The sequence below is a fragment of the Paroedura picta genome, chromosome 8 (assembly GCF_049243985.1).
Source record: "Paroedura picta isolate Pp20150507F chromosome 8, Ppicta_v3.0, whole genome shotgun sequence".
NCBI classification, from domain to species: Eukaryota; Metazoa; Chordata; class Lepidosauria; order Squamata; family Gekkonidae; genus Paroedura; species Paroedura picta.
Genome location: NC_135376.1, coordinates 40,229,845 through 40,245,383, shown reverse-complemented (window position 1 = coordinate 40,245,383; position 15,539 = coordinate 40,229,845). Strand labels below are relative to the sequence as shown.

Below are 15,539 nucleotides of genomic sequence, written 5' to 3'. Positions count from 1 at the left end.
ACAGACTATGTTTTAGGCTATGTTTTTCAAGTTCCTATGCTTATATTTCAATTAATGGAACTTTTATAGTATGAGTAGCAGGGAAAACTTTTTAAAAAATCGGTTAGGTCTGCAGAAAAAAAAAACACCAGAAATCCCAAGTCCATACAACTAATGCTAACTCAATGAGCCTCCTAGATGACTAGAGTTTACAGATGTTACATTAATATTAGTCACAGTAACAGACTGCTGCTACAGAAGGAGGAAACTCTGAGAGCCAAACTATTGTTTCAAAGCCTTAGGTTGGCTTTCCTAAAAAGATACAGGAAGGCTCTATGGTTGGCCAAAATGTTTTCTAGTCCTATTTGTCCATGTTCTGAATGAAGCAAGAAAAGAAGACTGCGCTTTGCCTGCAATGCTTAGTGGTGGGTATCAATGGGACACTCGTCCAATGTTTTTCTACTTTTTCACCAAAGTTATGCCTTCCTGAGCTGGCAAACAGAATTATATGGCCCTTTCCCCTCCTCTCTTTTCTTTTAATCTTTCATTTTCCCCACCTAATATGAAAGTATGTTCTATACAGTGTTCTTTATTTCATCATTCACAGGTTCAATCAGAGGTTCCTTTCTTAAATTAGCCTCTGAACATCCCATAACAGCACACCCAAGAATCACATCATCTTACCTTCTTCTTCATTCCATATAAGATTAGATACGCAAAACATGGCAGCAAGTTGCAGTTTAGCATTCGAGTGACTCTAAATTGGAACAGAAAGTAATTTAGATACATACATTTTTAAACAATTATAATGATCTGGCTGTTTCTCTCAAAGGGTCATCCTTGAAGCATACTAGAAAGTGCCCATTGCTCCACATCATAAGAGACACCAAAATAATTAAGACATGAATCACATTACATTATAAAACCAGAATTTCAGTACATATTATGCTACAGTATAAAGCTTTTGCTTCATTCCAGCTTGGTTCAGATGTCACATGAAACCATGATTTAATTAAATTAACAATTGGTATGATGGTGTAAATGAAGGCTACTCCACTAACTATTGTATATCAAGCCAGGATTTATTAACAGTTGTTGCCAACTGATTAGCCAGTTAGACTTAACCACAGTTTGGCATGACATACAAATGTGGAATTCCTGGCTTGTGGACATCTGGGATCTTTCTCTGAACAATGTTAGTAAGGGTATAAGCTGTGGGGAGTTGGAAGAAACCAGCAATTAAGGTGAAGTAACCCACATTTGTCAAGGTAAACCAGAACGATAATCTATGAACTGTATCCTGGTTCATACACTAACAGCAAAAATAAAACATGGTTTCCCATTATAGCTGATGTGAGAGTGAGGATATCTACTCTCATAACAAGAGGAGGATTAATATATGTAAACCCACTTCGCGCATCAGCTGTGACTTCCATCTGTCTAGGCCAGGGGTAGTCAAACTGCGGCCCTCCAGATGTCCATGGACTACAATTCACAGGAGCCCCTGCCAGCATTTGCTATCTATCTATCTTTTTATTCAACATCTGTCATGTATGAGTGGGACAGTTACTGGTATGTCTATCCCAATGACTGAATCCTTCTATTTAAAAAGCAATGAGGTTAACTAACAGAGAAAAAGTAGATAAGTAAAAACCACTAAACTAAAATAGAGAACGACATGAATAAAACATTAACAGTTAAAATCCTTTCCACAAAACTTCTGATTCTGTCTTTGAAACCTAGGAGCCACAAAAAGGCATAGTAAAAACAACACTGATAAAATAGAAAATATAGTGTCAGAAAAGCTTAATTTAGCCCCTTTTGAAAGCCCTCCTGTAAAGAGCTTAAATAATCTCTCAAGGTTATCCAAGAAAGGGTAAAATTTAGCTTGAGGGCAACCAGGGGCAGGCCCCTCTCCAATATACCCACCAGTTACATCCTGCAAGGTTGGTACACAGAAAACACTAGCTCTGGCAGATCTCAAGCAGATTCTTGCTGGTCCCTGAAATCCTTTTACAACTGAGAAGCCAGTGATTGACCCAGAGATCTCCATCCAAAGGACATGCTTTACCCACTGAACTACAGCACCTTTCTCAAGTGTTATGTATAAAAAAAGAAATAGAAATACCAATAAAGTAAAATTGCCTACCATGTAATACTTAATTTTTTGCAAGGTATCATCATTTGTCATAATTAATTCTTTTGCTGTTGTTCCATCTGCTATGTTGGCAAGTATACATAATGTCTGAAAAAGAGAAGGGGGATACAGAAGAACAGTAATCCATGTCCTTCAGAGAAAGGTCCAGACACTGGAGAGTTCTGTCCTGAATGCTTTTAGGATACCATTCTTTGCCCAGCCTCAAAAAGATAAGCGTTCAAAGGCTGGGAAGTACACTTACTGCCCCCAATCCTGAGCTGTTCTTCCAACCTTGTTTAAGGCTACAAAAGACTATTCCTTATAAGCCTGAGGAGTTCCAGGACAGCAACAGAGTAAGCAACCTTCCAGCTTTTACTAGTTTTTTTTTGCCTGCTCAAACTTCCAACCACAGTCAGTAGAGGGCTGGACCTGAAAGCCTCTCTGATGTTTTCCTAGCAACTTACAGAAAGTATGTTTGGCACAATCTGAAACTTGCAACAGAGTTTGCTTCTAGAGGTTTTTTATTTGTATTTTTCTGGAAGTGACAGAAAAGAACCCCTACTCTATTTGTATCTTTTATGGCTACACCATACAATGGGAAGTCACAAATAAATATACATTTATATATCAATATATCCAATTACTCAAAATCTATGAGTAGTATCATTTAAGTAACTACTATATATAATTCTGAATATAGCTCAGGATGCAGAGCCTTAAATCCATTAATCCAAGGTTTGTAAAAATCTCAAATATTTAGTAGAAAATCTGGAGGTCTTGTAAGCCCCCCCAAATAAAAAAAAGAACTTTGTGCCTGTGTAAACATCACAACTTGAATAAAGCAAATCCCACCACAAAATGTTACAAGAGCGATGTCATGAGCACCAAGTGGCTGGAAGATGATGCTACAAGATAGGAGGAGGGAAAGGGCGGAGGGAAGGAGGTAGAGGATAAGCCAGCACCACTACCACTACTGAAGCAGCAGCCACTGCTATCAGAGCCACCGTGTGAACCCAGCAGGCAAAGGCAGCAGCACTGCAGGCAGGCTGACCAGCTGCTGATGAACAACTGGACAGCCCAGTGAGGAAGCAGGAGGCATTAGGCCCATTATGCACGGCCGCCGAAACGGCGATTTCGGGTCACATGGAAAACGCGGAGAGGGAAGACGCGACGCATACCGGTTATACACGGGGCGGGGCGCGACGGCGGCAAAACCCAGAGTAACCGATTATGCACGCGCCGATCCGGGCGCCGCTTCTGGTTGCGCCCCGGTCACCCGGAAGCTGCACTTTCTTCCGCGTTTCACTGACGCGGCTTTTTCGGTGGCATGCACCGAAGCTGCAGCCGGTTGCAGCCGGCTCCGTGCGTTATCGGTGATTTTAGTCGCCGCCATTCCACCCCGAATGTGCGCTAAAACCCCCGTGCATAATGGGTCTTAAAGAAGCAACAGGCAGATTGGCCAGCAGGCAGTGAAGAGGGCAACAGAAGCAACATAGCTGGGTAAGCCCAGAAGAAGAGTTTGTTCTTATATGCTGCTTTTCTCTACCCAAAGGAGTCTCAAAGCAGCTTACAATTGTCTTCTCTTTCCTCTCTTTCCCGTGAGGCTGAGAGAGCCCTGATATCACTTGCTCAGTCAGAACAGCTTTATCAGTGCTGTGGCGAGCCCAAGGTCACCCAAGGGAAAAAGAGACCAGCATAGTTATATATTAGCACATTCTATTAATGTATCAGTGCTGTGGCGAGCCCAAGGCCACCCAGCTGACTGCTTGTGGGGGAGCAAAGAATCAAACCCGGCTTGCCGGGTTAGAAATCTGCACTGCTAACCACTACACCAAGCTGGAAAGGGAAGTAGCAGGAATAATGGCAGGGGAAACAAAACAGTGGAAGGGACCAGAAAAAGAGGGGCCAGGAAGGGACAGTGCCTGCATAGCAGCAACAGAACAGTCCCCTCTTAGACCCCTTGTTGATATGTTTTCTTTACATAAACTACCAAACTGAGGTTTTCTAACTATAGAATTTTGATTACTTTGGCACAGAATTCAGTATTTTAATTTAGCATAGAAATTTCTACAGTTCTACTTGTACTACTAATGCATATGTATACTTATGTAATACAACAGTACACAATACCTGTTCTTTGACCTCTACATTGTGCTCTCCTTCCAGAATGAGGGTCACTGCTTGCATGATTTGTTTGCCATGAGTACTGATGATCTGATCTATATGCTGTCAAAAGTTATAAAAATAAAATCAGTAAACCACTTATTTCAAAAGGTTAAAATATTAAAAGAAAAAATCCAGTGAACAATTCCTTTAGAATAACAAAACAAATTAGCTTAAATTTACATCTAGTTCTTGATCAACAAAAACCAAAAGCATACAAATAGGAGCCGTTATCTACTGACTTAAATGGGTGATCATATGTAAAAGTTACATTAATGACAGATGAGTTTCTAGAAGTATCTAGAACTGAGAGGTGGTAGAAGAGGAAGAAGAAGAAGAAGAGGAAGAAGAAGAAGAGGAGGAAGAGGAAGAAGAGGAGGAAGAGGGAGTTGGTTCTTCTATGCTGCTTTTCAAAACAGCTTATATTCGCCTTCTCTTTCCTTTCCCCACAACAGACACCCTGTGAGGTGGGGGTGAGGCTGAAAGAGCCCTGATATCACTGCTCAGTCAGAACAGCTTTATCAGTGCCCAAGGTCACCCAAGCTGGCTGCATGTGGGGGAGTGCAGAATCGAACCCAGCTTGCCAGATTAGAAGTCCACACTCCTAACCACTCCACCAAACTGGCATGGAAGAGCATTTGAGAAAGAGACATAATTGTATTCTACATATACCTCTGAGAGATGAACAGCAGCTTTTAAGGCTAAAAAAGGAGAACTGCTATAAATAATTATACAAAGATTGTAGGATCAGGATGTTTCATACATAGAAAGCATGGTTTTACTTACTGGACGAGTAGACAACAGGTTTCTAAGTAGTCCCAATGTCTTCATTAGTACATTTACATCAGTATCTGACAATAATTGGAATAACTGCTCCGTACTCAAGCCTCGTAAAATATCTGCTTTGATCTTTTGTTCTGCTTGAAATGCCATATTCTAAAGGACAGAGAAAACTAATCTTGTATTTGCTGTCATCCCAATATTTTTTCACAAAAGGTCAAGTTTCATTACACAAGCTGCCACCATCTGTTGTATATAAGCATGTAAACCAATTCCAGTGTGTCATGAACATTTCTTAGCACCAAGTTTCTATACACTCCTGGAACATTTCCCAGAGCTCTACAGATTGCCCATTTTAAAATTTCTTCACTTAACCTCATTTTAAAAATTACTTATGGTATATGTAATTTACAGTGCAATACTAAATAGTTACACCCTTCATTGAGGTAAATTGGTTTATGAGGGTGTAATTCTGTTAACAATATTACTACATTAAAATACAGCTTATTACACTGAAATTTCTGTCAAGGACTTGTATGTGCATAAGGCATTTGAAACTCTCCATAAATACAGATTTATCATTTCATTTTCAATACTGCTGTAGTACTGTTTTACAGACAGGGTACAATATGCATGTAAACACCATCCACTGAATAAGCATACTTACCATTAAAGCCCAAACTCCATTAACTCGCAAGGCAAGATTATCACTCTGGGTTAAACTACAGAGGAGTTCTATGGCTCCTGATTCTAGAATAGGCTATATTGGGGGAGGAAAAACCTCAATTAGGAAGAAAGTTTTCTACTGAAAATTGGAAAATTTACACATGTACAAGAAGAGTAGCTAGATAAGTGCTCAGACCACAGAATACATAATGGTTTAGAACTTGCTTAAGCGACCTGCAAAAGGAATTTAATACATATGTAAGAAATATTGAATATAATACTTCAAAGGCCAGTTCAGGTAGCCTCAATGGTCTTTAAGGTGCAAATGTTTTTTTTTCCTTTGTAGTCACAGAATAATAGATTATTATGGCGAAATCATTCATGGACTTTCATCAGATACAAGCTGTGTATCCTACATTCTTACTGAAAAAGCAAATCTGTAAACCAAGGATGGCTAAACCACAGCTTGTGAACTGCATGTTTTCAGACATGCTTTGTAACTCCTGACACAGCCATAGCCCTAATCATAAAACAGTCCCCTGCCAGCCCACTAGCCTTAGTGCACCATTTTATTTAGCTCAGGGCATAGCCAAATGGCTATTCAAGCTTGGGCTAGGGGAGGGAGCATGTGTGGCTACGATAAGTAGTTGGTGAGGCGGCTTCCCAGCGCCTGGAGCAGAGCTTCTCCAACCTGAAGTGGGAGGTGTAATTTTAAAAGCACCACCTTTGGAGCTAGATACCTTGAGTGCCAGAGGGAGGCAGAGCATGAGGCCAAGCACGGCAGAAGCCCAGGCACAAAAGGGCCCACAGGGTGTATGAGAGGAGCACTGGGGAGGGAATGAGATCCAAGAAAGTGCTGTAAAGTTGGAGGTGAGTGACTGGGGAGGCTGGTAGTGCTCCTTGTCCAGTTGCTTGGATCTCCTTCTGCAGAGTGAGCGCCTGACCATGAACATAGTGTGGCCGCCACAAGAAAGAGCAAGAGAGCAGAAAGAGTATGGGGACAGTCATCCTCTTCTAAATATCCTACATCTTTTAAAAAATTCAATTGGAAGAAGGCCTCTGGAAATGTGAGAAATCTTTTGTATCCCAAGGGGTGAAATTCTCAGCACCTGCTCTAGGTGTTCTTTGAAGAGCATAGGGTGAGTTTGCAAGAGATTGGGATACAAGTGTTTAAGGCCTTTATGTAGCTAGAAACAGAAGCCTCATTTATGATGTCTCTTAAGAGCCTAGAACTTTCTTTGAAGATAGATTCAGGTGTATTACTGCTTTGGTCTGAAGCAGCAGAAAAACGTTGAGTCCAATGGCACCTTCAAGATGCAAAATGTGGGTACACTCTTTCTTTGTTAGAAGGCTAACAAAGCAGATTCTATTTGCAGATCCAGTTGAGTATCCTGCAGGTTATCATTTGATGATAAAAAACATGTGTAATAGCTGCTTGTGTCTTGGGGCTTTCAAACATCTGGAGTTTGGTCTGTGTGTCTCTTACACTGAGTTAGCTTGGCCACCCCTGCTGTAAACAATGCAATAAAAGACTACAAGATGCAACTGATTAAGGCCATTACATTTATATGAAAAGCTCAGGTGTATACATGTGACACAGAAAATAATCCCCTTAAATTTAGCTAGATATCTACCCAGAGGCATAACTAGCCTTTACAAGGAGAAGAGTCTTCTCAATAGCCATCCTAGAGTGCTAATATGCTTCCAGAGGAAGTTTTCATGGCTTCTTTTGTTATTCTTGAGAAGGAACAAGCTACTCTTAAATGGCAAGAATTTCTTTCATTTATTTATATCATTTATATTCCACCTTTCCCAACAGCGAGGATGCAAAGTGGCTTACACCAGGGGGAGTCAACCTGTGGTTCTCCAGATGTTCATGAACTACAATTCCCATGAGCCCCTGCCAGCAAACTCTGGAGGACCACAGGTTGACTACCCCTGGATTACAACCATTCCTCTCTCCTCACAACAACCCTATGAGATTGGTAAAACAGAGTTCGTGACTAGCATAAGGTCATTCATCAAGCTTCCATGGCAGAATGACAATTCCTCAATCTCCCAGATCCAAGTCCAAGACTCCAATCACTATACCAGGATTGTGCTGGTACATTTTTGCATTCTCTACCCCCAGTGCAGCCACTGACTTATATGGAACTGAAGAAAAACATCAGACAGACAGTTCACAAGTAACACTCAACTTATGTCACAGCAGTAGCTAAATGGTGATCTGAAGGTTTCAGGCAAGGGATGGACTTTCTAGTCAATAGAACATTTTGATCTATGTTGAGTTCACCACTATTTTGAAAGAAAAAATTGCTGATAGTTATGAAAATCAGAAAGCTGGGAAGCATTAAAAGAATTTCAAACCCAAGACAGAACTCCTAGGTAGCAGTCAACACAGCCTCCAATCTTATCCTGCAGATAGTCACAAGTATATTTTCAGATAAAAAACAAACCTCTTTGCTTGGAGAAAATTCTAAGAGAAGATTGCATAGAGTTGAAGATGCTACCACTAGAATTTCATCAGGAGCATTCTGTAAAACCTAAGAGGAGAAAAAAATGAATACAAACTATCAATATAACAAGGGGACAATCCTGTTTATATCAAATGCCTAACCAAACTTCCTATGCTGCCTACCATTGTTCACAACCTGAATACTCCATTTCGGCTCACCTTGCCCCCACTTGAAAGTCAAAAATGTCCCCAAGACTGTGTATGTGGTTGATTCCATGGGTGTCATATTTTTTCCACCTCCAAAATAGGATTCTTCAGCTGTACTAGGATAGCTGGAGTGGGGGAAGACAAAATAAGCCCTCGAAATGTTGTAGCATCATATCATGCCTGTTGTGTTGGTGGAAGTCAGGACGTAAGTAAGGTGGAAACTCGTACTCCTCAATCCAGACATTGAGCTGAAGTGCATTTCCTCTTAATGGTCATGGACAGACTGATTTTCAAGACAGCACAATTCTTCTTCTGTTTTCTCCAAGTGATTTCATCTGCTAACTGGTGACAACTCAATGCAGGGATGCTGCTATTAGGAAGAGCCTGAAGACACATAAAAGGCACGCATGCCTAAAATACCTCTACAGGAAAGTATTAGTTATACACAGTGGTAGTGAAGGAGTCCTTCACCATCATCACCACATGGCATTTTAAAAAATCCCACTGCTGCATCCATGATCTTCAACTCTAGCCACAGAAGATAGTGTTTCTTCTTGAACTGTCAAAGGCTTTCAAGGCCAGAGCCAACCGGTTGTTGTTGGTTTTCTGGGCTGTGAGGCCATGGTCTGGTAGTGGTCAGGGACTAAAACTACCAGATAACAGCCACAGAGCCTGGAAAAACCACAACCACCGGTATTTCTTCTAGAGTTTTGGGAATAAAATCCAAATAATTTTGAAATGCGGGTGGGGGAGCTAGGATACTTCATATCACTCTTTACCAAGTGACTGCTTAGCCAAGCTCATTCTGTCAGGCATGTTACAGCTTTGCATTTTCAGCTTGGTCAACAGCACAGCCTGGTTTATTTATCTCTTTGAGCTTGCAAACGTCCCTCTGGGATTGCTCAAGGAACAAGCCCTCACATCTCTTTGGAAACTGAAACCAAACAGCATCTCTTCCCCAAATTTAAGTAGTGTATGTCTTCAGTATGGGGAGTAAAAATGGCTAATGATATCACAAATTTTTTCACTAGCCCAACACCCACAGTAGGTTCTTGTGGTACTACCTTCTGGAATTTTGAGGGAAGTACAGACTTAGCAAAATCAGGGACCCATGATCTACAACAAGCCTAAAAAATGACAGGTTACTTGGTATTAAGAATCTCAGCTATAAGGCATGATGCTAATCTTACCATTTCCTAGCTAAACTCAGATTTTATAAATTTTCTAGAAGATTATTATGTTCTTACATCTGTGAGACAAATGACAGAACATTCAGGTGATTATATTACTAAAAAAACAAAACCACATGTAGTCCTTCCCCAACACACCCATTCTTTAGAATTCACCTTGAATGTAATCCTACCAAGGTTTATGATTCATAAACTAGTATTCAGTTGGTATTACATTTTGTGAACATAAATTAATAGCTTTAGCAGACAAGCCAGCCCCACCATAGGGATGACTGTTTTTCATAAGACAATGATCTGAATGCTCTCACACCCCACAGAAGCAATGCGCACACAACTGATCACCTTCTGGACATTTTTCAAGTGTGGAAGAAAGCCAGGAGGAAAGGAACTGAATCATACCTCTTAACTATGATAGTAGAGGACAGACAGAAATTATTACTTTGTTCAACAACTAATGTGACTATATAGCAACATAAAAGTTTAAAATTTTGCATATTTGTCTTAAAAGGAATACAATTTATACCATAATGATTCAACTTCTAGTAAAATTGCTGAAACAGTGATTTACCTTCATTAAGGGTTTCCATACAGCATGATCTTGGAAGCTTGTTCGAAGCTGCTGCACAGATCGTGACAAACTGTGCAAACATCTGCAAAGAAAAACAATATATGAGATGCTCTAAACATTGCTAAGTATTTTCTAAAAAACTAGTTTTAATGCAGTTAAGTGACAATGTTAAGGACTTATTACATCTCTCTTTATAAGCCACTGTTTTTGCCCAGATATTTACAGAGCCATCCCAATCAGAGTCGATTGTCTTAGAAGGGTATAATTGTGCTCAGGATGTCACTGTTAGAATATTCTGATTAGATTACTGCATTTCCTAGCAAATAAAGTGCAAAACAGTCTAATTAAACTTACTGGATACAATAGTATTCACTAAGTCAATTCATACCTGACAGCAGCTAAGCGCACCTTGATGCTAGATTCAGACAAGCCATTCACAATCCGATCCATCATATTTTCAGTTTCAATGATCTGAGGGAAAAGATCATGGCTTTAAGTTCCTGAAAGAGCTGCCTTTTTAGAATATTTAGGTGAGTTGAAGTTCACAACCCAAGGAAACAGGGGTGGGGGAGAAATTCAGAAAGCCTCCTCCCACTTCTTTATTTTGTTCAGTCTGCTCCCTTTCACTTTCCCATTTAAAATCACCCAAGCAACACTGCCCTCACCCTGTTTCAGACTCGGCACAGTAGGAAAATTGGGGCGTGGGGAGATTTTGGTTTAGTCCTAAGAATAATGAAACCCCTCAAACACCTCAAAAGGTGTCTACCATATTGACCTCATTGGCTAAAAGCTATAACAGAGCAATATGAATGCAATGCAATTATGCCTTTGCAAGATAGAAACTGTTTTTCTCCACCCCAATATCTGTGTGATTACTTCTGTGAAATTGAAATACGCAGAACATTTTTACATTCTTAAAAAGACTTCATCCATCTGTTAGGGATACTTTCTTTTATACTCTAAATGGAGGCTTAGATACTCTATGGCAAAAGTGCCAGCATCTGCTAACATGCATCCATATGTGATATTACATGTTTGCACAAATTATAACACACCTACTGCACATATTATTTGCTATATTAACCATATTCACATTTAAAAGTTAATTTTAATTAGTACTTTTGACCCAAAGAGAATACCTTATTTGTTATACACAAACCACACATCTCCCTTTGTGTTAGATTTTTTATTTGAGATATTAATTTTTATCAAGTATTCAGTGCTATGTTTTTATAAGAGGGAAAATGCCACACATTCTTCAGATAGCTCATGTAGTGTTACTGTGATCTGTCCCTGGCTGATCCCATCCTCTCCCAACAACAGGATAAAAGTAGGACCCACCTTCTCTGCCCTGTCTGGAAGGGGCCTTATAGCAGGTCACTGTAGTACAGGGCAGGGAAGGACAGGAAGCCACCCATATCGCTGGGGGTGCTTGTGTGTCCCTGAGCCCGCCCACCCTCCAAAGACACACAACATAATTACAGAGGAGGGCCAACCCTCCCACTCTGCCTAGGACCTGAGAGCCACCCGGACAGTTGTGGGTGGTTGCAACCCCCAGGCCTACCCCTCTCTGCAGACAGACAATGTGATTATGGAGCAGGGCCAACCCTCCCATCCTGGCTGAAGCCCAGGAGCCACATGCTGTGCAAGCATGTAGCTGGATGTCCCTCAAGCCCACCCTCCCATTCAAGGTGATCTCAGGGCAGAACCAGCCCCCCCCCCCCCCGCCGGAGCCATCTGCACACCCTCTCTCTGTGGACAAGGCTGGCACAGATGTCTAGCTTCTACTTCCTCCCTTGCATTTTTTTTACAGGCAACTGCAGCTTTCAGAGAACAGATCACAACTGTAAGGGGGCTCCAACTCAAACTTGCTGCCAATAGCATCCAGCATTGCTTTAGAATGTTTAATGATAGCATCTCTGCCAATTAGCTGTTGACAACAATAATCCTTATTGTATATGTCTACATACTAAAGCTGGGAGGAGCCTCTTGTGGCGCAGAGTGGTAAGGCAGCCGTCTGAAAGCTTTGCCCATAAGGCTGGGAGTTCAATCCCAGCAGCCGGCTCAAGGTTGACTCAGCCTTCCATCCTTCCGAGGTCGGTAAAATGAGTACCCAGCTTGCTGGGGGGTAAACGGTCATGACTGGGGAAGGCACTGGCAAACCACCCCGTATTGAGTCTGCCATGAAAACGCTAGAGGGCGTCACCCCAAGGGTCAGACATGACTCGGTGCTTGCACAGGGGATACCTTTACCTTTACCTTACATGCTAAAGCTACTGAAACTTAAAACAGAAAGGTCTACATTAGACTCTATAACCTAGGAAAAACTAGCTTTGTCTTGCACAAGTTCCTGAATATTAACTGTTAGGACTCCTTCTGATCAAAAAAAGGAAAGGAAGTTCAGAAGATCATGAACTCAAACATGGGCAGGAATAGAAAGAATCAAAATTTTGCACCTTAATAAGGAAATAAAATGATTGCTTTAGGATGCTTAGGGCTGATCCTGCGTTGAGCAAGGGGTTGGACAAGATGGCCTGTATGGCCCCTTCCAACTCTATGATTCTATGATTCTATGTGATAAAAAGGAAATTTTAGTATTTAACTTATTTATGTAGCAAGACAGCAAGAATTGCTTTATCACTTCCAGGATTATCCGGACATTTCATTTAAATACTCACCTTTTTTCGTATGTCTTCATCATTTGCTCCAAGTGCAGCATACAACTTGAATGCAGCCTGGCGCAATTCATGTGCATGCTTTAAGTCATGGTCAAGCTATGAGAAAACAAGGCAATTTAGGTTATCCTTAACTTGCAAATGCAGAGATATTTTTCATACCAGAGTGAAAACAAACAGAAAAAACAAGGCTGTACTTGCAAACAATATGTTTTGGGGGGTTACTTCTATCATCCCTTTTAACTGGAATTTTCAACCACTAGGATAAAACCTAATATCAGTCTGATAAACTGTCTGCATTCGGACATCATAACTAAGCAGAGAGATTCAGTATTTTAGTCTTCAATCTCAATATCCTGCATGAGATGGGGTGGGCAGAAAGAAGAGGGAGAGGAGGAATGAACTTGAGAACCAACCATGTTTGTGCCGTTCACAAATACATTCAAGCTTTGTTCATGACAATAATTCAGCTTTGTTCATCAACAATGGGCCAGAATAGTACTTCAGTGTTATACCTAGCATGGGACTAAAAACAAACAATTATAACAAAAAAGATAGCCTTGTGAATTTCTCTTCCTTCAGTAGGGAACACATCTGAAGCTACATTTATATTCAGTAAAAATAATTCGAGCTCCAAATACATGGATACATTTTATAATTTAGCCATTTTTTCTTGTTCTTTTGGAAGGGTCTGTATTTAATTAGAAAAGTTTACCCTTTTTATATCAGTGATGGCACTCACTGAACTGGGATATTTGAAGTAGTCTGCAAGCATTGCAATAAGGTGGTCAGTAATACTGGCAATTCTTTGTAGTTCGACATCTGTTTCAATCAAATAGGCAAGAGTTTCTGCTCCGTCTACTCTCTCTTCCAGAAGCCTTTCTTTACAACACATCCGTACCAAACATGGTAATGTCTGAAGGGTGCAAAATGAAAGTTATCAATTTATTTTCCACCTATCTGTAAGCCTTAAATTATGTTCAATCTTTTCCTAATCAAACGGCTTTTCAAAAATCTACACAGGCATCTGTACAAGTGAATATTTATTAACAGCCAATGCTACAAATGTTCCTTGGATGTTGTGACAGTCTATATAAACTTCAAGAAATGGCATACAATCACAATCCTGCACAGAACTGATTTATGTTAATAACCCCTTACTTGAACCAAAGTATGCATAATTTCATGATTTGAGACTGACTTAACAGATTTGAGACTGACTTAACATTCTTTGTAGAATAAAGTTATCACTGAACAAAAACAGTTATGGCTTGTAATTTCTTTATAATAACCATCATAAAATTTGGCAGACTAGAATAGAAAGCTACCTTGTTCAATGGCTTTAAAAAAAAACACTAGATGCAAGAAACAGTAAACTTATCTACACAGAACCAACAATTTACAAAGTCAAAGCCTAGGTAAGTTCTAATGCTCTAAGTTGTCTTATTATTTTTTCCGGTGAAGTCACAGCTGACTTATAGCAACCTCATAGGGCTTTCAAGGCAAGAGATGTTCAGAGGTGGCTTGCAACTGCCTCTGCATCACAACGCAGGTATTCCTTGGACGTATACTAGCCAGGGTCAGCCCTGCTTAGCTTCCAACATCGGGTTAACCTCGGCTATCCATCTCAGGACCGAGATGTCCGATACAAAGCAAGTATTGAGATACCTTGATTTAATAAAGGAAGTCACAGCCCTGTTTGCAAAACCAGAGCAAGGCTTTTAACAATGGGATTTTTTGGAGAGCATTAATTCATAGGGTCACTATAAGATGTGACTTGATCACACAACGCACACACATCAAACAGATTCTTATTTAACCCAGATAAACTGGATAGTTATATCAAATGAAGACAAAAAGGAGAATGGTCTTTCTAAAAATGCAGGTGTAAATCCTTCACTTAGTTCTTACAACCAATGTAATGGCTTTAGAGATAAGCAGTGTCAGAATCCTAGAAATGCAAAGGAGCAGAAAGAGTTTGTTCAGATTAGCATACCCATCCATAAGTGGACTAATTTGCCAAAGGGAAGAGAACACCACTCCTAATTGAACAGCAAAAAGAAAATCTACAGATCCTCCAAAGGAATAAGACCAAGACCACCTCATTTCCATGATCACCTTGTACCCAAGGCAATCACTTCATAAAACCATTTGAAAAGAGAGTTAATTAAATCTAGTCATTTAATGAGAACACTTTCCTCAGCCAATGAACATTCATTGTGCACAAACTAGAGGTTCTATTTTAAAAGAGCTTTCACATGGACCATATGACTGCTGACTTTGCGTAAATGCCAATGGGTAATCCACATTGAAAAGAATGCAGCTCCCATAAACACAGACTCAGCACTTCCAGTAATCATTACTGCCATGAAACGCAGTTTTATTATCTGTTTTTCAACTCCTGAGTAGAAACACTGATTTTAGTGACAGAGTGCATGACTCAGTGTGCACCTTGGTAACGTATATGTCAGTCTTTTTTAACCTCTCGACCTTGGAGGAACCCCTGAAATATTTTTTCAGGCTTCGGGGAACCTGGAACCAGGCCAGAAGGGATGTCAGCCAGCCACGCCTTCCCCGCCACACCCCAGAAGTGACGTCACTTCTCAGTCCCTCAAAGAAACCCATCACAGAACTTGCCTTTAATCCACTTACCTTTAATACAATACAGGTATCATCAGTGCGGATTGCTCCAGCTCTGCACATGTAAGTAAGGCTATAA

General features: G+C 40.5%; 1 protein-coding gene across 3 annotated transcripts in view; it reads right to left on the bottom strand.

Moving 5' to 3' along the window:
• The window catches only part of ARMC8 (armadillo repeat containing 8), a 54,920-nt gene that overhangs the window by 5,895 nt on the left and 33,486 nt on the right, over positions 1-15,539 (bottom strand). For all 3 annotated transcript variants that reach the window (XM_077349219.1, XM_077349216.1, XM_077349217.1), the window contains 11 exons: positions 15,473-15,533; positions 13,536-13,736; positions 12,824-12,919; positions 10,534-10,616; positions 10,146-10,227; positions 8,182-8,268; positions 5,727-5,819; positions 5,066-5,215; positions 4,247-4,342; positions 2,129-2,224; positions 664-736 (listed from right to left, as the gene is read on the bottom strand). In XM_077349219.1, coding sequence (XP_077205334.1) covers positions 664-736; positions 2,129-2,224; positions 4,247-4,342; positions 5,066-5,215; positions 5,727-5,819; positions 8,182-8,268; positions 10,146-10,227; positions 10,534-10,616; positions 12,824-12,919; positions 13,536-13,736; positions 15,473-15,533 — 1,118 coding nt within the window. The remainder of the gene's footprint in view (positions 1-663; positions 737-2,128; positions 2,225-4,246; positions 4,343-5,065; positions 5,216-5,726; positions 5,820-8,181; positions 8,269-10,145; positions 10,228-10,533; positions 10,617-12,823; positions 12,920-13,535; positions 13,737-15,472; positions 15,534-15,539) is intronic.